This window comes from Scyliorhinus torazame, chromosome 6 (genome assembly GCF_047496885.1).
Source record: "Scyliorhinus torazame isolate Kashiwa2021f chromosome 6, sScyTor2.1, whole genome shotgun sequence".
In the NCBI taxonomy this organism is placed as follows: Eukaryota; Metazoa; Chordata; class Chondrichthyes; order Carcharhiniformes; family Scyliorhinidae; genus Scyliorhinus; species Scyliorhinus torazame.
This window is the reverse complement of record NC_092712.1, coordinates 170571788-170598614: the sequence shown is the minus strand read 5'-3', so window position 1 is coordinate 170598614 and position 26827 is coordinate 170571788. Positions and strand designations below refer to the sequence as shown.

The 26827-nt window shown below is 47.4% G+C and overlaps 1 protein-coding gene across 3 annotated transcripts in view; it reads right to left on the bottom strand.

Annotated features, from left to right (window-relative positions):
- The window catches only part of nxph1 (neurexophilin 1), a 186788-nt gene that overhangs the window by 38916 nt on the left and 121045 nt on the right, over positions 1 to 26827 (bottom strand). Inside the window, exon 2 of one of the 3 annotated variants that reach the window (XM_072509112.1) lies at positions 15015 to 15183. The exons of the other annotated variants lie outside the window; for them this stretch is intronic. Within the exon in view, the coding sequence (XP_072365213.1) occupies positions 15015 to 15038 (24 nt within the window). The 5' untranslated portion in view covers positions 15039 to 15183. The remainder of the gene's footprint in view (positions 1 to 15014; positions 15184 to 26827) is intronic. 3 annotated transcript variants of the gene reach the window in all.

Genomic DNA, 26827 nt, shown 5'->3' with positions numbered 1-26827 from the left:
CCAAAAAAAAGATTAACTGGGGTCACAGGGATAGGGTGGAGGTGTGGGCTTAAGTAGGGTACTCTTTCCAAGAGCAGGTGCAGACTCAATGGGCCGAATGGCCTCCTTCTGCACAGTAAAATCTATGATTCTATGGTCAATCTTCTATACATGGCAACATGTTACCCCCTACATCATGAGCTTTTATTTTTCGTAATACGTTTGCTGCGGCACCTTATCAAATGCCTTCTGGAAATCTAAGCACAATGCAGCCACCAGTTCCTTTTTATCAACAGCACATGTGACTCCTTCAAAGAACTCCAATACATTTGTTAAACTTGATTTCCATTTCACAAAACCATGTTGAGCCAAGGTTTTTTGGCACTAAAGTTTTCTTGCCCCATGCAAGGGATGTGTCATGATATTCAAACACACACATCATGATAGACACACCAACAGACAAATCAGAACACACAACACCACAACCAATCACAGAAAGATATAAAAGCACAAACACGACACCTGGTGGTCAGTATTAGCTGGAGACGAGGACCAGGACAGACCTGCTACACGACACACTCAGGGAGACAGCACGTGCAGAGTATCCAGAACGAACTGTATATAAGAGTTAAAATAAAATAAAGTTGTACCACATACAACTGTGTTGGTTCATCTGTGCACCAGAGAACCCAACACCACATGGTACAGGAGTGGATCGATACCTGCCGGCATACCTCAGTGTACAGAGACAACCAGCAGTGCCCAGGCAAAATGATAGAGCTCCCGGTTCCGCAGCCGCTCCAGTGCCACGGCGATCTCCGCGAAAACTGGCGGCGATTCCGGCAAGTGTTCGAATTGTTCCTGGTGGCAGCTGAACTCCAAGACCTGGATGATAGCGAAAGAATTGAATTTCTCCTCACCATCGCCGGTGCAAGGGCAAGAGAAATATTCACAAGGTTCAGGTTCTTCAGGAGGCAGCAAAGGTACGATTGCCAGGCAGTCCTGGACAAATTCTCCAAGTACTGTGAAGAAAACGCAATCCAATCGGCAAGTAAAGGTAAGAAAAGCTGCAGTACTCACCTCATGGCCGGGATCCCGGAGCCCGAATTCCCAGAGGCCGAAATCCCGGGCCTGAGAGAGGGCTGGGTCGAGGTCGGCGGCCATCTTGCTAAAGGTATCACGCTAGCACAGTTGCGCGAGCAGTGCGCAGAACCGGAAGTTTCGTTTGCGCATGCGCAGTCAAGAAAACGGCCATCGGTAAAGGAACAGCGATCTGAGCATGCGCAGTCGCTTCCTACGTGCTACATACCGAGCGTCAGGATGTCAGAGGCCCCAGACCGCACCAATTTAAAGGGGAAACGTCCCAAATCCAATTTAAAAGGGAAACGTCCCAAATCAAAAAAACAAAAATCTGTTAAAGCTGTAAAACAACCTTCCCTCACCTGGAATGACAGCACATTGCCGCAAATTGACCCAGGAGATGAATTTGACCTCCGAAGAACCCTCCGACAAGCAGTTACCTACGCACAAGCCGATGATTCCGACCTCGAATACTTCGATGACGATCTTTACAGTGTTTCCGGACCTCGCGAGCCCAATGATAGCTCCGTAGTCCTATACGACTATGACTCGGACGAACCTTTCGTGTTGCACATTGGCGGCCCCCACATTGAATCCGACGCAGATGCGGATTCATTTTTTGGATTTGAGGATCTTCAACCCAGCAGATATGACGTCCCAACTTATCAGGACCGGATGATGCTGCAGCCTGACATTAACAGACAGGGAGCGGTGCAAGCCCACGGAGAGCGCCCTGCTGCCACACAGAGCGTGGTCCACGTCCCGCTCAACGTTCCCGACTCTATGAAAGAAGACACGCAAGACTCCAGAGCGCAGTCCTTGCATGAACAAGAAGTGACTCCAGAGTCACAAGCCTCCACACAGAGCTCGTGGGCAGACTCCACAATTGCAGAAACGCAAGACTCCAGAGCGCAGTCCTTGCACGAACAAGAAGTGACTCCAGTGTCACAAGCCTCCACAGAGAGCTCGTGGACAGCCTCCACGATAGAAGCAACGCAAGACTCCAGAGCGCAGTCCTTGCACGAACAAGAAGTGACTCCAGTGTCACAAGCCTCCACAGAGAGCTCGTGGACAGCCTCCACGATAGAAGCAGCGCAAGACTCCAATGTGCGGTCCTTGCAGGAACAAGACCATGAGGGTCTAGCAACCTCTCCTGACCAACCAGCGGCAGACGATGCAAGTCTGCCATGCTCACGTGAACAGCAAGAAAGCTATAACAGCCTACCATACTCCACTACACAGCAGCATGACCATGACGGTCTCTCATGCTACAATGAAGGGCACAGCGCTGAAGACTGTTCCAGCCCAACTGAAGACAAGCCAAAGGAATCGCCTCTTCCAAGCCCGAAGAAAAAAGGTTTATGCGCTGACCTTCAGGATCATTATAGCCGAACAGAGATTAATAATGCTGCACGGTCACAGAAGGATGCTGAGGATTTGCTAAAGAAATTAATTGAATGTTTAACTTGCAAGGAGCAGACTGAGAATTGCCAGTGTTTTAGTACGGATCGAAAAAATGGACAAGACATTGATCCTCAGGTAATGGAAATAACACAACCTGAATCATACCTACAGCAGGGACAAATGTCTCCCTTCAACACAACGCCGCAAAGTCCCAACTTCGGAGACCAGCAGTTAGTCAGTAATGACTCTTCAAACCTTGAGGGGAACATTAATTGCATTGAACCTATACACACTCCACTGATAAATGAGCAGAACATTGGAGCAAGAATCCTGAGGACACCGACATCGAGTAGCCAGATAACGAATTTAAAACCCGCAGCAGTTTCAAGTGAACCAAGTGTGCTTTCCACTAATGGTGAAGATGCAGATAAGGTCGACCCGATTATCCATTGTACCACACTAACCCCAGTGATTAAGCAGTTATGTATGGGGAGTATAATGTGGGCAATTGAGAACAGTAAAAGAGAGACTGTGACCATGCCAGTCCCAGCAAAATCAGACCCAGAGACCATGAAGGCATGTACATTAGACAAAGATACATATGAGGTACCTGAGAAGAAAAGTGAAACGGAATGTTCTTTGGAAAATAGTACAATGTCGATAGAAACATTGGATCCTATATTCGAGACCATACATATGGGAGAATTTGGGGGTAATAAACAAGGTTCTGCAATGTCTGGGGGAAGATTTAAAATTCCAAAGAAGAAAAGCCCAAATGAAGGACAACGGCAAGACAATGACAGTCCGCCGACATGGTGTGCACCACCAGATGAAAACTCTGACAATTTACCCAACCCTAGTGAACAGCAAGCTGCTAATGAGGATCTATCCACGGGATGTGAGACGAGTGACGACAGCATCCCACTTCCCATGCAAAAGGTGCAAGGTGACAGACCTCGCCTAGTGCGTACCGAGGCACTCGACGATCACGGTGGGACCACTGACGACTGCGGTGGCAGCGCACCGCTTCCACCCTCGATGGCTCGAGCCTCTCCACTGGTCGGTGCATTCCTGCATGTTCCGACTCCAGAAGTGCAGCTTCAGGGAATCTCGGCTGCCTCCAGTGAACCTGTTGGGACTCCGGACGGGGAGCGTCGACGGAAGGCAGACCGGACTCCAGATGGGGAGCAGCCAAGCGCCGACTCTGATTCGCGCACGCCAGACCTTGCTCCGGACGGGCGGTGTCGCGGCCTCGGTGATGGCACGCTCAGGGTGACGGCGGATGCCACGGCGACAGGGAATGGATCGCGTGGCAGTCCCACTGGGTCGGCAGTGGCGACCAGCACCGGCGGTCCAAGACGGACACACCAATTCGCGCCATCGCCAGACGTTGATGCGAGCAACAATTCTCTCTCCAAGGCGACATGCTTCGACGTTTCTCTGCGGAGTCGCCCTTCCGGCACAGCAGGTGGCCGGAACCAGCGTGCACGGTCTCGGCCAACTTCCACATCTGGCACAGTCATCGCCTTGCATGATATTAGTGATGGTGCTTCTTCGATGGCAATGACCCATCGGCTACAAGATGCCGTCCACCACAAACATAAAAAGAAAAAAGACTCCACCTTGTTCCTGGCATGCAGGGCGGATGGATTGGTGCGTAGGCGCAATCAGCGAGCTTTGCGCCGCCTTCCACGCTCGCAACTGAACCGTACGCACACGCCGGATCCTCCACTGGTTCCCAAGGATGACTTCGTGGAGATGCCACGGATCATGCCCCTTCCATCGCCACCAGAACCAAACCACAGCCAAGGCAACACTAACAAAGATGTTGAATGTTATATTTGCACGAATGAAAAACCAAGCACTGCACGAAGTACAACAAATGGAAAAGTAGAGACTTCGGCAGCAGCATCACCTCCAACAGTCCAAGGTGAACCAGTGTGAACCCAAATCTCCACAGCTGAACCGGCTTGAGGACCAGCCTATTCTTGAGGCGGTCACCCATTAGACTGGACTTATAACGCTGTTCATACGTTCAAAAAGTCAAACACTTCTGTATTATAACCTGTTGTTGTTTATCGTTCCAGATATCGTCTGACTGGACCACTGTTCAAGTTGTTTTTTTTTTCTTTCCTCGCATTCATGTTTTGTTATGGTACAACCTTGTTATTGTGACGCACCCGACATCGCCCCATGTAAATAGTTACGTCATATACACACGCTGTACACAACACACACACACACTCTTCGATGCACTCATGACACGATTATATTTATAACCACGTAGGCACATATCTTTGTAAAAAGGGGGGATGTCATGATATTCAAACACACACATCATGATAGACACACCAACAGACAAATCAGAACACACAACACCACAACCAATCACAGAAAGATATAAAAGCACAGACACGACACCTGGTGGTCAGTATTAGCTGGAGACGAGGACCAGGACAGACCTGCTACACGACACACTCAGGGAGACAGCACGTGCAGAGTATCCAGAACGAACTGTATATAAGAGTTAAAATAAAATAGAGTTGTACCACATACAACTGTGTTGGCTCATCTGTGCACCAGAGCACCCAACACCAAAGGATGGAAACAAAATTGTCTAGTTTTCCTGTTCATAATCACTATCCAGTAGCTCCTGGTGTATTAGCCTTCTGTTATTACGAGTGCAGAAACTGCTATGAAGGAAGATCCAGAAACATTACTCTATGATGGACTCTACTTTAAGTTAATCTCCTTAGGGAAAGTTCTACAAAATTCCCCCATGACTTCAAACAGTTATCAAGCAATACTTGAGGCGATCTGTGCATTTCCACATCCCTAGCAACTGTGAGAAGCCAAAGGAGCATTATTTTGTGAAGGTCAAAAGACCTCAGATATCAGAAAATTAATTAAAAGTTATGAAATATTCACAAACTGATAGTTTTTAAAAACACAGAATCTGTTACCTTCCTTTTTCAGAGCTCGAAACATTATGCTTCTTGCCACCATTCCAAAAATAGAGTTAGGCATATACATGAGAATTAGAGGGCAAACTTCATGTTACCATACACCTGCTGCCCTTATCATTCTGTGAACTGGAGGTCGCAGATTTGGGAGTATTTCTGGGTTCCACTTCTGGTATTGTTCCAAGTCCTGAAGGGCCAGTAATTTAGTGTGGTTCAAAATAAATCACCAGGAAAATGGGTTCTAGTGACAGCAACTGACTCAGCAGTTGAACAAGGTAGGAATGGGGCTAAGGGCAGTGAGCAAGGCGGTGCACAGCCAGCACAAGACATTCATTGCACATGGTTAAGTGAGCTCAGCGACTATCCTTTGCTTCAATATTTTACCCATCTCTTCTGCCACAGTTCTGTCTCTCACTCGCTCTCACTGGATTGTTCAAGGGATAGGACTGTGTATCCATGAACCTGAATCCCTCACCCTTCCCATGGTAACAAAAGTGCAGACCGCTACCCTTAACTCCAGAACCCTCTGGCATCCACCCGCATCCCACCCGCGGGTTAGGACCCACACTTTGAAAAACACTGTACAACAGAACCAATGTTCACTTCATTAACTCCTTTCTTATTTAAATATCTGTAGAAACTCTTACTGTTCATCTTTATATTTCTGGCTAGCTTTCTATCATACTCTAATTATTCCCTCCTTACTAATCGTTTTTGTCATTCTTTGCTGTTCTTTATATTCTGTCCAATCTTCTGACCTGCCACCTGTCTTTGAACAATTATACTTTTTCTTTAAGTTTAATACTGTCTTTAACTTTTTTAGTTCACCACGGATGGTGGATCCTCCCCTTGTAATTTTTCTTTGTCACTGGAATGTATTCTGAAATATCCTGAGAAAAGTCTACCATTGCATCTCTATTAACCTTGTTTGCCAGTTCAATTTAGCTAGCTTTGCTTTGATGCCCTCATAATTGCCCTTATTTACATTTAAAATACTGGTTTTGGCCCACTCATCATTCGCTGAAACTAAATGCAAACATCAATCATATTATGATTGCTGCTTTCTAGGGCACCTTCACTATCAGGCTGTCAATGAATCCTATTTCATTGCACAATACCAGGGCTAGTACTGTCTGCTTCCTGGTTGGCTCCAGAACATGCTGTTTTGAGAAACTATCCCAAAAACAATATATGAACTCTTCATCTACACTACCTCTGTCCATCTTATTTTTCCAGTTTATATATAGATTAAGGATGCGTTTGGATGCCATTATGCAATCGAACGGCCACACTGCGCCCGGAACACAGTGCACTGCGGCGTAATGCAGCTGATAGAACTCGGGAGACCCCGCTCCTGGGATCCACCGAGCTCGCAATGCCGTGCGATCTCATGAGACGTTGGGATATAAATCCCACCCATTGTGGGCGAGATTACATTTAACTGGGGGTTGGGCTGGGGGTTCCCTGCACAGGTGTTGGGGATGCTGGGGGGCCCGGGGACTCCCACATAGTGAGTTGGGGCTTAGGGAGTGGGTCACTCCGGGGCACCAGAAATCAGGACGCCATTTAAAAATGGCACCCTGATCTCTCGCTACACTGAGGATCTCTGGCGAGCAGAGCTCCTTGATGCAGAAAACGGGGAAACGTGCGGTCTCGGTCTCAGCGCTGCCAGCGCCAGGAAGCACGCGGCTAAACACGCTCACTATGGGACTTTGTTCACATTTATTTTAATCGCTCCCTAAAATTGCCCATGGTGGGAATTTTCAATCGTGCACACACAGAGGCAGACTTACACTTTCGGGGGCTCTCCTTCTTTGTGGGGGCCCCACACCACACCCTGCCTCCTGCTGACGTGGCACCCCACATCAATGATTTTGGGCCCCATCCCAATGGTGTTGACTCTTAACCACAATGGTGTCAAGCCCCACGCCAAATAACATCAATGCCATCCTTACCCTGCCCAACCTCAGCTCACGTAATTGTAAGACCCAGAAACCAAAAATCAATGCTTGGCAGACTGCTATAAGAATTAGGAACAGGAGTAGGCCATTTGGCCCTTGAGCCTGCTCCGCCATTTAATGAGATCATGGCTGATCTTTGTGGACTCAGCTCCACTCTCCGGCCCGTACACCATATCCCCGAATGATGCTCTTTTCCTTATGACAACAACAACCCTGCACCAATTGATAAATTGAAATCCAAGCCTACCTGTGTTCAATACTGCGACCTATGTGTCTTGAGGTGAGCAAACATGAGCTGCATAATGCACAAAGTGATGGAGAAATCAACCAATGATACGACTGCAGCTCAGCACTGGCCAGTACAGATCAGAATGAGCCAGAAAAAGTCCAGTGCAGGAGCAAATACTCCAATGAAATAGTCTGTCCAGTTCAAGTCTAATATCAGTGGCTTTGCTTGCAACTGCCTGGCAGGATTCTGTTCTTTAATTGTCCAGAAGAGTAAGAAGAGACTTTCTGAAGGTCAGTAAAAAGCGATGGGGGTTGATGATTACACACCGGTGATATCTGTTTGCATGTGACCACAGCCATTATATCAGAACAACATATGTTCTCGCTTGAAGAACAGAATTCGGACAGGAGAACATGGTTTGCAATCCATGGCAACCTAGATGGCTTTTCTTCCGCAGCTTTTCTTCGTAAAATCATCAATTACATCATTGAAAGTAAAATCTTGTAAGGATGTATTTTCAATTGTCAGTATTACTGAACTTGCTCTTTACCAAGATGGCACCGGAGCGAGGCAACTCTCTGCGAGCTCTCTGAAACAGATCCACTTTTTACTTAACTTATACTCGTTCTAATCTTTTAAAAATTAATTCTAAAACTAACATTATTACTAACCTCTCTCTTTTATCCTCTCTTGCAGGCTTGAACATCCTCCAAGGCCCTTGGAGACCTTTTGACCAGACCCGACCTGACCTCCGCGACCTGGAAGAAGGTCGGGCCCAAACCGGACGTGAAGCCCCAACCTCGATTTGGAGCCGACCCGGACCTCGGAGCTTCCAAACCGGCCTAACTACCGACGCCAGACCCCGGATCGCCTTGCCCAGTCCCCGGAGCTCCCGACCCGACCCCCGACGGCAAGACCCGGCCCAACGCGACCCCCAGAGACCCGACCAGCGACCCGACCCAGAGAGGCCCGCCCAACAACCTGACCTTCCTGGTGATGGAAGAAAGAAAAATCCACGTGGAGGCCCGACCGGGCCTACTTCAAGATCCGACCCCAGGAGCACCCAGGGAGGGAACAGACCACGGGACCCAGCCCAACCTGCCTCAGGAAGCCCCTGCCCACGACCCAGGACCGCCGAAAGGGCCGAGGCCCTGCGTGAGGACCCAAACGCGCTGCAAGGTATTCCCGCGCCAGCAGAATGCTGGGACCCATCCAGATCGCACACATGCCCCCCTAGTAACCCCTCTACCTCAGCCAGCGCCCGAGACCCTGCCAGTCACGACCCCAGATACATAAACAGCACCCTGGTCCCCGCCAGCGCCCTGGACCCCGCCAGACGCAACCACATACCTTCCACAAGTGCTAACATCTGCCATCGGATCCCAGGATCATCCAGCAGCAGCCGCCGAACAAGGAAGCGAGGGAAACGCGGCGGTCTGCAGGTTAGACTGAAGCAACGCGGTTTCAAGACCCCTCTCCCCAGCATACTCCTGGCAAACGTCCAAGCGATCGAAAACAAGCTGGATGAACTTAACGGCAGACTTACCTCTCAGATGGAAGTAAGATACTGCTGTGTGCTCTGTTTCACAGAGACATGGCTCACCCCCGCCTCACCGGACTGTGCCATACAACCTGAAGGCTTCTCAATTCACCGGGAGGACCGCACGGCATCATCAGGCAAAGCGAAGTGTGGAGGGGTTTGCCTCCTCATCAACCCCTCCTGGTGCTTAGATGTGGCGACTTTGGCGACCTACTGCTCCCAGACAGGGAATACCTGACCGTGAAATGCCGCCCATATTATCATCATAGATATCATAGAAGTTACAGTGCAGAAGGAGGCCATTCGGCCCATCGAGTCTGCACCGACTCTTGGAAAGAGCACCCTACCCATGCCCACACCTCCACCCTATCCCCATAACCCAGTAACCCCACCCAACACTAAGGGCAATTTTAGACACTAAGGGCCAATCCACCTAAACTGCACATCTTTGGACTGTGGGAGGAAACCGGAGCACCCGGAGGAAACCCACGCACACACGGGGAGAACGTGCAGACTCCGCACAGACAGTGACCCAAGCCGCAAACCAAACCAGCGACCCTGGAGCTGTGAAGCAATTGTGCTAACCACCATGCTACCGTGCTGCCCCAAAATTATCTTCCACGTGAGTTCACTTCAGCCATTATCACAGCGGTCTACATCCCACCCAAGGCAGAAGTGAGGAAGGCGCTGGACGAACTATACACAGTGATGAACAACTATGAAACAGAACATCCGGAGGCCTTGTTCATTGTGGCCGGAGACTTCAACAAGGCCAACCTCAAGAGTGTACTGCCAAAATTCCACCAGCACATCTCCTGTCCCACCAGGGGCGACAACACTCTTGACCACTGCTACTCAAAAATCAAGGGCGCCTACCGTTCCATCCCCCGACTGCACTTTGGGAAATCAGACCATAAGACGGTGCTCCTTCTCCCGGCATACAAGCAGAAACTCAAGCGGGAGAATCCAGCTAAGAAGGTTGTGCAGTGCTGGTCCGAGGAGACAGAAGAGCTCCTACGTGACTGCTTAGAGACAGTGGACTGGGCCATATTTAAGAACTCAGCAACCAACTTAAATGAGTATGCCGCCACCGTCACAGACTTCATCAGCAAATGTGTGGACGACTGCGTGCCAAGGAAAGCAGTACGTGCGTTCCCCAACTGGAAACCATGGCTCAATCGCGAGATTGACTCCCTACTGAAGGACAGATCTGAGGCGTTCAAGGGAGATGACCCTGACCTATACAAGAAATCCAGGTACAACCTCCGCAAAGCCATCAGAGATGCCAAGAGAGAATATCAAACCAAGCTAGAGTCACAGGCAGACTCTCGGTGGTTGTGGCAAGGACTAAACAACATAACGGGCTACAAAGCGAAGCCGAACAGTATCTCTGGCAGCAGCGCACCCCTCCCCGATGAACTCAATGCATTCTATGCTCGGTTCGAGCAGGTAACCAACAATCGGCTGGCGAGTGCCCCAGCAGCTAATGATTCACCCATACCCACCATCACAGCTTCCGAAGTCAGATTGGTCTTCCTGAAAGTGAACCCTCGGAAGGCGACGGGCCCAGACGGGATCCCTGGTCGTGCACTCAGAGCCTGTGCAGACCAGCTGGCAGAGGTATTCGCGGACATCTTTAACCTGTCCCTACTCCACTCCGAGATCCTCACCTGCTTCAAGATGACCACCATCATACCGGTACCAAAGAAGAACCAGGCAACGTGCCTCAGTGACTACCGACCAGTGGCCCTGACTTCAGTCGTAATTAAGTGCTTTGAGAGGTTGATCATGGAGCGCATCACCTCCATACTCCCAGGATGCCTTGATCCACTACAATTCGCATACCGCTGCAACCGGTCCACATCAGACACCATTTCCCTGGCCCTACACTCATCCCTAGAGCATGTCGAAAACAAGGACTCCTACATTAGACTCCTATTTATTGACTACAGCTCCACCTTCAACACCATAATCCCAGCCAAGCTCATATCAAAGCTCCAAAACCTAGGACTTGGCTCCCCACTCTGCAACTGGATCCTCGATTTTCTGACCAAAGACCACAATCAGTAAGAATGAACAACAACACCTCCTCCACAATAGTCCTCAACACCGGGGCCCCGCAAGGCTGTGTACTTAGCCCCCTACCCTACTCCCTGTACACACAAGACTGCGTGGCAAAACTTGGTTCCAACTCCATCTACAAGTTTGCTGACGATACGACCATAGTGGGCCGGATCTCGAATAACGACGAGTCCGAATACAGGAGGGAGATAGAGAATCTAGTGGAGTGGTGTAGCGACAACAATCTCTCCTTCAATGCCAGCAAAACTAAAGAGCTGGTAATTGACGTCCGGAAGCAAAGTACTGTGCACACCCCTGTCAGCATCAACGGGGCCGAGCTGGAGATGGTTAGCAGTTTCAAATTCCTAGGGGTGCACATCTCCTAAAATCTGTCCTGGTCCACCCACGTCGACGCTACCACCAAGAAAGCACAACAGCGCCTATACTTCCTCAGGAAACTAAGGAAATTCAGCATGTCCACATTAACCCTTACCAACTTTTACAGATGCACTGTAGAAAGCATCCTATCGGGCTGCATCACAGCCTGGTATGACAACTGCTCGGCCCAGGACCGCAAGAAACTTCAGAGAGTCATGAACATCGCCCAGTCCATCATACAAACCTGCCTCCCATCCATTGACTCCATCTACACCTCCCGCTGCCTGGGGAAAGCGGGCAGCATAATCAAAGATCCCTTCCACCCGGCTTACTCATTCTTCCAACTTCTTCCATCAGGCAGGAGATACAGAAGTCTGAGAACACGCACGAACAGACTCAAAAACAGCTTCTTCCCCACTGTCATCAGACTCCTAAATGACCCTTTTATGGACTGACCTCATTAACATTACACCCTGTATGCTTCATCCGATGCCAGTGCTTATGTAGTTACATTGTATATGTTGTGTTGCCCCATTATGTATTTTCTATTATTCACTTTTCTTCTCATGTACTTAATGATCTGTTGAGCTGCTCGCAGAAAAATACTTTTCACTGTACCTCGGTACACGCGACAATAAACAAATCCAATCCAATCCAATCCAACTTGTCAATTGTACCTGACTCATCGTACTTCGCAGATAATTTTTCTCTCCTTTCAATACAGCGAAAGAATGCTCACCAGAAGCATTTGTGACTGGCATTGTTCGAAAGATCTTCAGAATGGTTTCCACATTTGGAAAGGTTGCGTGAAAACCATCATGTACAAGACTGTACAAAGCAACGAGTGATCTCGATGCACAGAGCTCATGATTATCGACTAAATGGATGAATTGCTTCATTTCATCTTCTAAAAGATTTGAGTCTATGCCCTCCCAGTAGAATTCAATTACCCTCTTACTGTAGTGGCTCTTAGCATTCTCATCCAAATTTTTGGCAAAAAACATGCAAAATAATTCAACAGTTTTCTTCAGAGATTCACTTCCACTCTGCAATTGCACCATTATTGTGTCACAAATTACACTGATGGTCTCAATGATGATTTTCTCTTTCCCTTTTAAAGTGATTTCATTGTCTCTAGTTTCATCAAAACATAACTTCCTGTACCTTTCTTGTACCTTTCTCATCATTAGAGGGACCTGTATTCTTTGTTCACGTTAGTGCTTCTGCTTCCACTGAGGTATCATCATTTGAACTTCCATGACAAAACTTCTAACCGAGGCTAACAATTGTGAAGCATTCAATAAAGTTGTATCATCATTTTGAAGCGATTTAGTGACAGCATTAATTCTTTCAAGTAAACGGTTCCTCAAAACAGTAGAAACTGCAATTTCTTACTTTTACAGCTTCTCTTGCCAAGGATTTTGCTTCAACTTTCACATGTGGTTTCTCTGAAATTGATGTGGCTATGTCTGATGAGCATTCATTGATATCTGCAATGTTCATTATCAAAGCCAGAACTGCATATGCACAAGCGGACCATCTAGTGTCATAAATTATTTTGACCGTGAAATGTTTTCCATGTGCCTGCTCCAAGCGTGATTGCAGCATATTCCACTGATGCATAGAAACTGAAAAAAAGGCATACAAGTTTTGAACAAAGATTTTAAAAACTGTACCGCTACCTCACACCATTCCGCTGTTGCATTGCAGATTCAATTCAAAGAGTGACTGGAACATGGGATGAATAATGCACAGGGGCATTAAGTCTTGTTAAGTCTTGTTTCTAGACCTGAATATTTTCCTGTCATATTTGCAGCATTATCAAAGCTCTTCCCACAACATTTTCTGGTGTCTAAACCTAAATTTGAAATGATTTCCAAACCAGTTATCTCTATGTACCCTGAAGTGTGGGATTGTAGGTGGACAAAACAGAGAAATCGCTGTACAACTTCATGATATCTGGTCTGGCCTGGAGATCGAGAGTTGCCCCGTTGCAACTCTCGACAGCTGTTGACCAGCACCTTCTCCTCACCTCGCTGAAGGCTTTGCTGGCTCACACCTGATGTTAGGTCAGCGACCTCACCTTTTCCTCAGGCTTCCTGCCAGACCGAATGCCAGAAGACCGGCTGCTGCTTTGCACCTTTACTCAACGGAAGTTCAGAAAATTCACATCTATTCAAGAGATCCATGTCTAAACTGAGTTCCTGCTCAAGGGAAGTCCACCAATCAGAGTCCAATATTGTTCTGTATTGCCTGCTGATAGGCTCAATACATTCGAATGAGCCTATCAGCAAATTTAGAGTAACGAACGCTCTGATTCCTATGGTGTTCCTATCACAGCAGTCACCTGTCCATATGGGGCTCCCATTACTTAGCCCATCCCTCTCTAATGTGCTAATACCGTCATTGATTAACAGAGCCACCCCTCCAAACTTTCTTAACTTCCTGTCCTTCCTAAATGTCACATATATTTCAATATACAGACCCCAATCTATGTCATTTTGTTTCTATGTCTCTGTAGTAGCCATGAGATCATACCTAATTATTTCTATCATTAATCTGTTTTGTTTTGAATGCTATATGCATTTTGACAGTTGAGGCACAGCAGTTGTCTACCATTCCAGACCATTGCTATCACTGCTAGTACAAACTGGAGGGCACTTTCGATTTGTCTGTGTACCTGAATCGCAGCAACCCAACTGGTTGGTCTATGAGTTCCCTGGTTCTCATGTGGCTTTGCTTGTACCTTTCCTCTATATCAATGTTCCTCATAAGTGTCATCAATCACATCCTTAGAGGATATTGTTTGTCTCCAATCAACCACCTGCTGACTTTGTTTAGAGATGTAAAGACCTATTGGAGACGTGACTGGCATATTATAAAGGCATCATGGCTGACATGCATAATAACCTTCTAGTGCTCACATACCAGCTGAAAACTGATGAAGTGGAATCTTTTCTGATTAATGAGCACTCCAGATTGATATGGAGTGCCTAAATTGCCTCATGTGTGCAGCCTATGACTTCTGGAACCTTTAGAAATCCAGTCACTCCAGCAAAAACAGTTGGTTTTGACAGCTCTCGTCAGTCACAAAGTGGGCCTCAGTGACAGCCATTTAATATATGGCATCAGTCGCCTGGGAAATCAACTTGTGCACAGAACATTGGAAAATCCTACAAATGTCACCAGTAGATTCCTGGAAGGAGCCAGAGGTGAAGGAATCCAGGGTTGTGGTGACATTGACAGCCATTGGCAACTCCTGTCCAGTTGGTCCACTTGGAAGAAGGACTTCCTCCAAGTGGGTACAGAAGGCAGCAATGACCTGTCCTGATATCCTGAGCTGCCTGAGGCACTGGTGGTCAGTCATATCGAGAAAGCTGATTTGCAGCCCATATGCCCTTGCTGGGAGTATCACCTACTTTCAGCTGGATCTCTGTGCCCATCCCTTTGTCCTGTGGAACAGCATGTGGTTGAGAGGAAGCTGCTGTTCTTCATGTTGGTATCATCACTCTTGTACTTCACCAGAGGTCCAAGGCGGAGTTCCATAAGCTGGTCCCTTGCTGCAGTGAAGGCCAACCCCTGGGAAGTCTAGATCAAGGTGAGTAAAGTGCAAGAGAGTTGGAATTATTTCCAACAGGTTTGAAAATGACCTAGCGGTCAGTGAAAGCACTCTCAAAGAAGAAACAGAGGAAACAGCGATGCAGTTCCACTCCTTTAAAGCTTTGCAGCCTGTCAATTTGACCTTTTGAACCCTGGCAGTTTCACCAAACTCTGCAAATCCACATGCTGAATGTTCAAGCCAGAATGCTGGGTCGAGGTCAGAATTAATTGGCTCTTAGCATATTCAAATTGCAGATCTGACATTTTCACAGGGGTTTCTCCAGACTCCTCCAAATGTACTCCGATAAAAAACAGATCATTTGGGGTTTCTGATGTGCAGCATTTTTTTGAGATTTGACCTACCCGCCCACACCTAAACATGTCCCGCTCGTCAGTTAGCATTCGGTCCATAATTTGATCAACGTTTAAACTCGCAATATTTTTATCATCACTTCTCTTTGTACAGATTTTATGTCATGTTTCAAAAAGCTTTTCAATAGAATAATTATTTCCAATGTATTATTGTATTGTTTCAATGTAATATCCAGCAGTTTCAACAGGAGGAATAAATCTCAGATTCAATAGTAATTCATTATATTCATATATTATTGAATTCCTGTACTTTCGAAGGAAGATTTTTTTTTAAATAGCTGTAAATAAAACCTTTGGAGTGAATAAAACATGTTGTAAAGTTCCTCTCTTGCACAGATTAACATCCTGAGAAACACATTCCTTGTTTTTGTATTACATTAGCATTCAGAGAGGCAGGTGCCATTATTCCTTCTGCATAATTTGGCATGACATATCAAGTTTATGCCTACCATCAGCTGTGGCCTAACTTCTTAGTGGTCTTGACATAATCACTTTAAGTGCTACAAGTCTGCTATGCTGCCACATATAAGCAAGTAAAATGGTATCAATAGTGTAGGTCTGTTTTCAGCTCTGATTAATGTTGATGCAGGCTTTATTAAAATGGCAATTCTGAATTATGCAGCACTTAAATGAAATAACTTAAAAGTTAAAAATGTTGGTAAATCAGAATTCATGCATACATCACATAGTCTCCAGTACAACCTTGACCTGTATCCTATGTCTCTGCTTCTAGACACCAGTTAAATTGCTCTAAGCTCAAACAGAGAACAAACATGGGCTTTCAACCGGGCTAGGCTGCACTGGTCATTTCAGGAGCATTCATCTGAAATCAGTCAAACCAGCACAAAAGACCAAGGAATTTCATGTGCAAATTACGTTCAACTGAAGTCAGATTTCTGCCATCTTTTACACTGGTGCTGTGACCAGGATGGGAGGAATGCGCAGTTTATCTAGCCCCACGACTCCGCAGGTCACACCATTAATTTAAAAGTTTCATTCACTCAACAAAATGGCTAATTATTAACCTTCGCCTATGTTCGACCCAGAATAGAAGAGACTCTAACCAGTGTTCTTTCAATAAACTCAGAATGATTGATTTATTATAAAACAAAACTTATTTTTTAAAACAGGTTACAAGAACTGGTTAAGAAGCAATTGTACTCTGAAAGTACAACTATCCATCCTTTTTGAAAATACACCAGAATACACACACACATAGATACAAAGGACAAACAGATATCAGGCGGGATTTTCCAGGGATTTGAGGTGTCAGCTGTACATTATCCATATTTCTGATGCATACAAGAGGGCGGGCACCACAGTTGCTCTGTGGATCTTGAGCTTGCTGCTGGGTTTGAGGTCTAGGTGATCGAACACTCTGTTCCTCAGGCGTCCGAACAATGCACTGGCACACTGGATGCAATGCTGGATTTCATCGTCAATGATTGCTCGCATCAAGAGGAGGCTCCCAAGTATGGAAAACAATCCCCATTGTCCAAGGGCTCAGCGTAGATCTTGATGATTGGGGGGCAGTTTTGTGTGGTAGGAGCGGGCTGGTAGAGAACCTTTGTTTTCCAGATGTTTAGTCTGAGGCCCATTCTCTCATTAGCCTCAGTGAATGCATCGGTGATGGTTTGTAGCTCGGCCTCTGAATGTGTGCACACATAGGTGTACTCTGCTTACTGCAGCTCAATGTAGAGGTTGGGGTGGTCTTAGTTCAGGCCTAGGAGCATCGGAGGTTGAACAGTTTCCTGCTTGTCCGGTAGGTGAGCTATGCTCCAACGGAGAACATGGGATGCTGGGGTGGAGTCTTGCTATGAGGAAGATAGAGAAGAGCGTTGGTGCGATGATGCAGTCCTGTCTGACCCCAGTTTGCACACGTATAAGGTCTGTGGTGGTTCCATTGGTGAGAATCAGGGCTTGCATGTCATCATGGAGCAGGCGGAGAATGGTGATGAATTTTTGAAGGACGAATTTGAGCAGGATGTTCCACAATCCCTCACGGTTGATAGAGCCAAAGGCCTTTGCGAGATCAAAGAAGGCCATGTACAGAGGTTGATGCTGCTCCTTTCCCTGGATTTATCATGCGCCGCAGATCATGTCCATTGAGCCTCTTGATGGGCGGAAGCCGCACTGAGTCTCAGGGAGGAGCTCTTCAGCCACTGGGAGGAGGTTTCTCATGATGACCATTCTAATGGTGGAGAGTAGGGAAATCCCTCTGTAATTTCCACAGTTGGATCCGTCTCCTTTCTTGAAGATGGTCATGATTAAGGCGTCTCTGAGATCGTCCGGCATGCTCTCTTCCTTCCAGACAAAGGCGATGAGGTTGTGGATTCTTGTCAAGAGTGCCTCGCCACCATATTTTAATACTTCTGCGGGGATTCCATCTGAGCCAGAGGCCTTGCTGTTCTTCATCTGTCGGATGACCTTTCCGAGCTGGGTTTGCACTGAGATGGTGTTGGGCAGCGGGATGGGTGTCTTGATTGAGGAGGTCCTCGAAGTGCTCTCTCCAGTGCACGTTGACTGCCTCTCTGTCTTTGATGAGCGCCTCTCCGTTTTTGGCACTTAGTGGGGTGGGTTCCTGGGTGGTCGGGCCGTAGATGGTTTTGCTTGCACTGACAAAGCCACGTACATAGTGGTTGTCGGTGAATTGCTGAGTCTCATGCGCTCTTTCCACCCAGCATCTGTTCTTTAGATCGCAGGTTCTTTGGTGCACCTCAGCCTTCAGTTCCCTGTGGGCTTGTTTCCTCTCATTCGGGTTTTGGTGGACATGCCAGTTCAAGAACACCTTGCGCTTGCGGTCAAGAATTTCCTGGCTCTCCTAATCATTCTCATTGAACCAGTCTTGGTGTTTCCTGGTCGAGAGTCCAAGCGTCTCCTCACAAACTTCACTAATGAAGCAAAATATGCCAAATATTATTCCATAATAGTTGATTCAGCACCAGCTGAATGGGCAGCGCGGTAGCATTGTGGATAGCACAATTGCTTCACAGCTCCAGGGTCCCAGGTTCGATTCCGGCTTGGGTCACTGTCTGTGTGGAGTCTGCACATCCTCCCCATGTGTGCGTGGGTTTCCTCCGGGTGCTCCGGTTTCCTCCCACAGTCCAAAGATGTGCAGGTTAGGTGGATTGGCCATGATAAATTGCCCTTAGTGTCCAAAATTGCCCTTAGTGTTGGGTGGAGTTACTGGGTTATGGGAATAGGGTGTGGAGGTGTTAACCTTGGGTAGGGTGCTCTTCTCCAAGAGCCGGTGCAGACTCGATGGGCCGAATGGCCTCCTTCTGCACTGTAAATTCTATGATAATCTATGAGATGTGAGTCATGTGGACTAATTAACATTAATTTTGGGGCTGCACGGTGGTGCAGTGGTTAGCACTGGAACTACGGCACTGAGGTCATGGGTTCGAATCCCGGCCCTGGGTCACTGTCCATGTAGAGTTTGCACATTCTCCCCATGTCTGCGTGGGTTTCACCCCACAACCCAAAGATGTGCAGGTTAGGTGGATTGGCCACGCTAAATTGCCCCTTATTGGAAAAAAATAATTAGGTACTCTAAATTTATTTGAAAAACATTAATTTTAAGATATGTGAACAATGGTGATGAAGTTGTAGATTGATTCCTTTGTTTTGATCAGTTACAATCCCACACTTCCGAATATCTGGAGACAACGGTTTTGGAAATCATTACAAATTTAGGTTTTGACACAAAAAACTGTCATAGGCAAAGCTTTGATAATGCCACAAATATGGCAGGAAATTATTGAGGTCTACAAGCAAGACTGTACAATGCAAGCCCCTGTGCTTTATTCATCCCATGTTCCAGTCACTCCTTGAATTTAATCTACAATACTGCAGCTGAATCCTCCGAAAGAACTGTACACTTTTTTGACTTTATCAGTTTCCAGAAACTGGTGGAATATGTTGCAATCACGTGTGGAACAGGCAAATTGAAAACATTTGACAATCAAAAGAATTTATGACACCTATCATGCAGATGCTGTTTTAGCTTTGAAAATTAACTTTGCTGAAACAAAGGAAATTTTATTAGACATAGCCGCATCAAATTCAGAAAAAACACATGTAAAAGATGAAGCAAAATCCTTAGCGGAGAAAATTTAAAAGTACAATATTGCTGATTTCACTCTTTTGTGGAACTACTTACTTCAAAGAATTAATGCCATCAGCAAATCACTGTCAAATGTTGATACAAGTTTATTGAATGCTGACAATTATTAACCTCAGTTAAACATTTTGTCATGGAAGTTTAAAATGACCATAGCTCGGTGGAAGCAGACGGATGAACATTAACAAAAAATACAAGGGGCGGGATTCTCTGATCCTGAGGCTAAGTGTTGATGCCATCGTAAATGCCGTCGCGTTTCTCGACGGTGTCAACATGGCCACAGGAGCAGCGATTCTGACCCCTACAGGGGGCCAGCACAGCATTGGGGCGACCCACGTCACTCCAGCTGCCGATCCCGGCGTCAGATAGGCACCGCGGGTCTGCGCAAGCGCAGTGGGGCCGGCGCCAACGCACGCATGCGCAGTGAGACCAGCGCGATTGCTGCGCAACATGGCGTAGGGCTGCAGGGGCCGGCACGGAACAAAAGAGGCCCCCAGCTCGAGAGGCCAGCCTGCCGATCGGTAGGCCCCAATCGCGGGCCAGGCCACAGCGGAAGCCCCCCCGGGGTTGGAACCCCCTCCCCCCCATCAGGCCGCATAGAGCGGCCCCCGACCGGTGCCGCGCCAATGGCGCCAATTCTCCGCTCTCCGGAGAATCGGCAGACTGACGTTCAGGCGGCGGTGCGCGATTCGCGACATCCCAGTGATTTTCCGGCCCAGTCTGGGCTGAGAGAATCCTGCCCAAGGTCTCTCTCATGATGAGAAGTACACAGTGTAGGAAATTATTTTTCGATGAAACTATAGACAATGAAATCACTTTAAAAGGGAACGAGAAGTACATCATTGAGACCGTCAGTGTTATTTGTGACACAATAATGGTGCAATTACAGAGTCGAAGTGACTTTCTGAAGAAAACTGTTGATTTATTTTGCATGATTTTCCACAGAAGTTTGGATGAGAATGCTATAAGCCAACGCGATATGAAATTAAGTGAATTCTACTCGGAAGTCACAGACACAAATCTTTTTGAAGATGAAGTGAAACAATTCATTAATTTCATCGATATTGATGAGCTCTGTGCTTCATAATTTGAACAGACCTGTATGTGATGGTTGGCAGGGAACCTTTCCAAATATGGAAACCATTCTGAACATAATTTTAACAATACCTATCACAAATGCGTGCGGTGAACATTCTTTTTCTGCGTTGAAAAAGAGTTAAAATTTATTTGCGAAGTATGATGAGTCAGAAACATTTGACAAGTTCTGCAATATTGACTGATTGAAACTGCGTAATTACTAGATTTTACCTACGATGATGAAATTGATGATTTTGTGAAGAAAAAGTATATTAAAAAGGCGATCTAAAAGGGATGAAGCAAAACAATCTTAAAAATCTGTCCGTCTTCCATATTCCCGTGTTTGAATTCTATTTTTCAAAATAGACCATTGCTGGTCTGATAATATGGCTGCAGCTGGTTATGACCGCCATTGCTCTCAAGACCGGCCTTCAGAAAGTCTTGTCTCGGACAAAGAACAGAATCCTGCAGACGGAGCCATTGATAATGGACTTGGACTCATTGGCCACTCCGCTCCCGTGAATGTACTGCAATAATTTCTTTGATTTTGTGAGGGGAAGTAAAGAAGTTAACTTTTGAAACAGAATGAGACTCGGAAATATACTGAATGGCAGCATATGCATCTTGTTGATTGGAGTAATTGCTCCTGCTCTGGCCTGGCTCATTCTGTCCTGCGCTGGCCTATGCTACAGAGATGTAATCTGCTGATTTTTCCACCTCATTGCACGTTCCATGTTTGTTTGCCTCAAGACACACACATCACAATATTGACCATCTTTACTGTCATTCTGACAAGAGATAAGCCTCGATTTTAATTCAGCAATTATTCACAAAGGCATGTTTTTACAAGTTAAAAGCACTCCAGCAGCAATCAATTTTTGTGGCGTGCACCTTTGCGTTCTGTGCGGCGAAGGTGGGCGGGGATGGGAGAGGCGTGACATCATGGTGGGAGGGCAGGGGGGTAGAAATGAAGGTGAGTCTGGGGCCCCAGAAAGTTTAAATCCGCCTCTGGATTTCTACTCTGTTAATAAAACTACACCAGATTACCACTCTTAAATATGAATGATACATTAATCCAAAATCATTTATTTTGATTTCATTCAAAAGTGATGCCTGATTGTGCTGGTTTATGTTCAACTCAAATTAAGTTAAGTGGAAATTTGAACAAAGAAATACACTGCTGAAAACCAGGATAATTTCAATTTGCATCCAGCAATCACCAATTATGTATAAAACAGAAAGTATTGATCTTTGTTGCCATATTTCAACATTGTAAAATTGTAGGGAGCCATTTGTACATTTGTATTACCATGTTAATCATGTGATACCATGGGTCAATCAGATCCCTATATTGCTTATTGAAGCTGAATCTATGAATTCTTTTAAAAATGAATTATATAATTAAACGAAGAAACAAAATGTTAAGGGGTGTGAGAGAAAGCATGAGACTGGGATTAATACAGTAGAGAAAATATCAATGCAGTTTTAATACAATGGCCGGGATTCTCTGTTTGGGAGACTATGGGGTGGGATTCTCCATTTCCCGACTCCAATTTTGTAATCGCCGATTGGGCAGAGAATCCATTTTTATGACCTAATCGGGGGCGGCACCTGTTTTACGCAGTTGGGCATGCTCCCCACTCTCCCATACCGCATCATTCAGATGGGCTTGAAGGCCCTCCCCCGGTGCTCCGACCCCGAAGGGCAGAGTTCCCGACCACACAGTTGACGTGTGGTCTCAGCGGCCTGGAACCCAGCGTGGCGGCTGCGGACTGTGCCCAGCGCTGCCACAGTTGGGGGGGAGCCGTGCTGCTGGTCGGGGTGCTTCAGTGAGGGCTGGGGGGACTGATGGGGTGTGGCCAATGGGGTGGCAAGGGCACTATCTGGCAGGTCGGGTTCCCGTACCAGCCTCCCCGAACAGGCGCCGGAATGTGGCGACTAGGGGCTTTTCACAGTAACTTCATTGAAGCCTACTTGTGACAATAAGCGATTTTCATTTCATTTTCATTTCATGCGCGGCCATGGACCTGGCAATTCTCTGGCCGTTTATTTCGTGGAGGCTGGGCGTTTTACGTGGCGCGGCTGCTAGCCCCTCACCGGTCGGAGGATCGGTGCTGGGGCGGCGCCGAAATTTCCCACATAAAGCACCACAGATCCTACGGACATAGCCTGAAATTCGGAGAATCCGGCCCTATGTTCTCTCGCCGGACGAGAATTGCTACTGATTTAAGCTCCCATCACAAAGCAATTCAGTATCCCATGCAAATTTATACATGCTGAGAAATAAAATGTATCCCCCTATCGGGCCGGGTGGCCCAATAGCGAAGTCCTACGGATGGCCACCCCCCGCACCATTAATCAGCCGCCCACCCCCACATTGCAAAGTTGTCCCCACAACCGGAATTTCTGGGTATCTCAATTACGGGGGTGACCCGACTTGCCCACCCCCAAGGGACCGCCTAAATAGGGAGATCCCCCCCCCCCAAGGGCCCACTAAATAGGGAGACCCCCAAAGGACTGCTAAATTGGGAGACCCCCAGGGACCCCCTGAATAAAGAGACCTGCCAAGAACCGTCTATCTAAAGGAACCCCCCCCCAAAGAGACCTCTAAATAGGGCGACCCCCCAGAGACCCCCTAACTAAAAGAGCCCTCCACAGGGACCCCCTAACTAAAGGGACCCCCCTCAGACCCCTCTCCCCGCAAGAAAAGTGACCCCTGTCTGGAAGCTAGAGAGCAGTCCAGATAAGGGCAGTGAAAGAAATCACTGTTGTAATGTTCATCTGGAAGCACCATGGGCTGGATTCTCCATTCTGGAGACTAAGTCCCCACGCCGGCGTGAAAAAGGAAAGCTGGCGTAAAAGGACCACCGATTCGCCGTTTTGCTGGGAGCTAGCAGGGAGGCAGCTTGGAGCTCGCAGCTCTGGCTGCCGATATGGCCCCCAGCACTTCCAGTTCAGAGGCCGCGCCATGCTCCATGCCGGAATCAGCCCACGGACCTCGACTGCCAAAGTAGTGCCCCGCTATGGCCGGTCGTCCGCCCTGGACCGCCCGTCCACAGTGCCCCCAGCCCCGAATGAAGCCCCCCCTGCCTGTGGATCGGCCCTCCCCCGACTGTGGGTGGCTGCGCGGTTCCCGAAAGGCTGGGACTATGAGACTCCCACGCCGTCGGGAACTCAGTCGGTCAGGGATGGAGCATTGTGGGGCGGGCCTCAGACAATGGCCTGAGGAGGTGGATAATCGCAGGGCCGAGAATTCAAAAACCGGCACTGTTCCCAATTTTGGCACCAAAACAGATTCTGTGCCCCATCGCCGAACCCGATTTTGGCGTCGGGGAGCGGAGAATCCAGCCACATGTATCCACTTGTTGAAGGAGAGCAGCTGTGGCCTGTGTTTAAAGCCCTCAGATCCTTCAGCTGCAAGCCAGTCATTCATTTCTTTTAGTGGGCTGTGATTGACAGCTCCCACAAAACAGCTGTGAGCCCTGCTTCATTCACCTTCTTCATGGATGAGTAACTCTGTGTGCTGTCACCACAATGTTTACAAACATGAACCACATCAAAGTGGTGCTGTCAATTTCTAGCTCAGCACTTCAAAATCGCTCAAGCGTGAAGAGGTGTGTTGAAATGCATAACTCCCTTTAGTTAGGGGTCCCAGTTAGGTGTCCCCTTAGTTAGTGAGTCTCTGAGGGGTTGGAGTCCTCTTAATTAGGGAGCCCTGTAGGCAGACCATTTAGTTAGGGGGTCTCTGGGAGTTCCATTTAGTTAGGGGTCCCAGTGGGGGAGTCTCTCTCTTTAGGGGGTCTTTGTGGGAGGTACCTTAGTTAGGGGGATCTCCCTATTTAGGGGGTCTCTGTGTGGGGTTCCGTTAGTTAGGGAGTTCCTGGGGAGTCTCCTGTTATAGAGGGTCTCTGTGGTGGGTCTCTCTATTTAAGGATTCTCTGGATGGTGGTCTGGTAGGGGAGGAATGGGCAGCTCATGCATTGTCGGGGGGAAAGGCTGGCCTCAGATTGACTTTGGGGGCAACTCCCTAAAGGAGTTACCCCTTGACACACTACGAAGGCCACCACGTCAGGTTCACGTTTGGTGATATGTCATATGATTTTCATGTATGGAACGATCTGTCTGGACTGTACGCAGAACAATAATTTTCACCGTACCTCGGTACAAGTGACAATCAATCTAAATGTAAATCTAAGTCTAAGTATATGAAAAAGTACCATTAGGACCAATTTGCATCCATTAGCATCCTGCCACTGGAGCGCGGGCAAGAACCCCGATCCTGCCGCCAGCAGTGGGCCGGAGCATGGAGGTCAGTACAGCGCCCAGCACAAAACTCGATTTCATACAGACACCAGATTCTCCGCCTGATCACGATCCGCGTTGCCAGCGTCACGGGGCGAAGAATCCAGTCCAATGTATGAAATATTTCTTTGCTATGAAATTCTGTAATTGCACCATAGTTTTGTTAGCAAAGACCAATCAGACCCTGACCGGACCTCAGAAGTCAGTCATTTTAAATCATCAATTTGATTTTGATCTTTTATATCTGACCAAACTACTCCACCTGACCGAACTGCCTGCCCTGCTCAGCCTGACACTGATCCAACTTGGCAGCTTCCTGTTCAAACCATCTCAAGGCTGGAATTGAACTGGGGTCCCTAGTGCTGTCAGGCATCAGTGCTAACCACTGTGCCGTTGTGCTAAAATGCGAACATGTTTGTAAGTGTGTACCTAATTGTTTATGTGGGGAGATATGGGTCAGAATTCTCCAGCCGTACGCTGGCGGCAGGATTCTCAGGTCCTGCTAGCAGTGAACCCCGCCCGTGGGTTTCCAGGTGGCTTGGGGTTGCTTCAATGGGAATTCATGCCGCCAGTGAATGGCGTGCTGCCTCCCCCGCCAGGAAACACGTGGCTTAGGGTGATTGAGAAACAAAGAGAGAGGGCAGCATGGTAGTGCAGTGGCTAGCACTGCTGCCTCACGCCGCTGAGGTCCCAGGTTCGATCCCGGCTCTGGATGACTGTCCGTGTGGAGTTTGCACATTCTCCCCATGTTTGCGTGGGTTTCACCCCCACAACCCAAAGATGTGCAGGGTAGGTGGATTGGCCTCGCTAAAACATTAATTGGGTACTCTAAATTTATTTTAAGAAAGAGAAAGAAAGAGAGAAAGACCTTATGAATGCATCCTGTGCCAAATGTGGGACACACTGGTAACAAGGGAGGGACCCGTGGGAAGATATCCCTCTGCCTTTACACTGGCTTTCCCCCTTGCCCACCTCACCAGGGCCTCCTGCACCAGCAATCACAGTGGTGCTGCCAGTACTAGAGAGCTGACAGCCTCTGATTGGCGGGAAACTGTAAGAGGTGGGAAATTTCCTGGCGACCTCCGATGTCAGGGAGCAGACTGTCTGACTGGGAGTTACTCTCGACCAGGTTCCCAGAAATGGCCACAGCAGGGTTACCACCAACTTACCAGCCAATGGATGGGCCCACTGCCACAATCATTAAATTCCACCCAACATGTGGACTCGTCATAGGTAGTCTTTTCCTGAAACATTTTATGCTCCAGAGGCCACATTCATCCTGATTATTTCTCAAAAGATAAAAAGCTGGCCAATTCAGAATGAGACGACAAACTCAAGGGCTGCTAAAAACACTACACTGCATGTGCGTGATCACCCTGAAATAATAAAATATTCTGACAATCAGTCTAATTATTTAATGGAATGCATAAGCATATACTTAACTTTATTGCAGTGGGGAGATGAAAATAAGTTGACAATTCTTGGAAAATGTTACAATTCTTGGAAATATGTTAAGACTTGCAAAACTGTCCTTTCTAAAGAATGGTTGCAGTTGTGTTTCTCAAATGACCTTTAATAGAGACAGTGATTTATAACTTGGGAGCAATTGCACACCACCATTGAGACGGTTGTACTTGAAGAGGACAAAAGGCAACTGCACCAGACGTGCAGTGATTAAATGACTGTGCAGCAGAAATATGTGGGGAAAACTGACCACCCATGATTTTTGTTATTCATTCAAGGAACGTGAGTTTCATT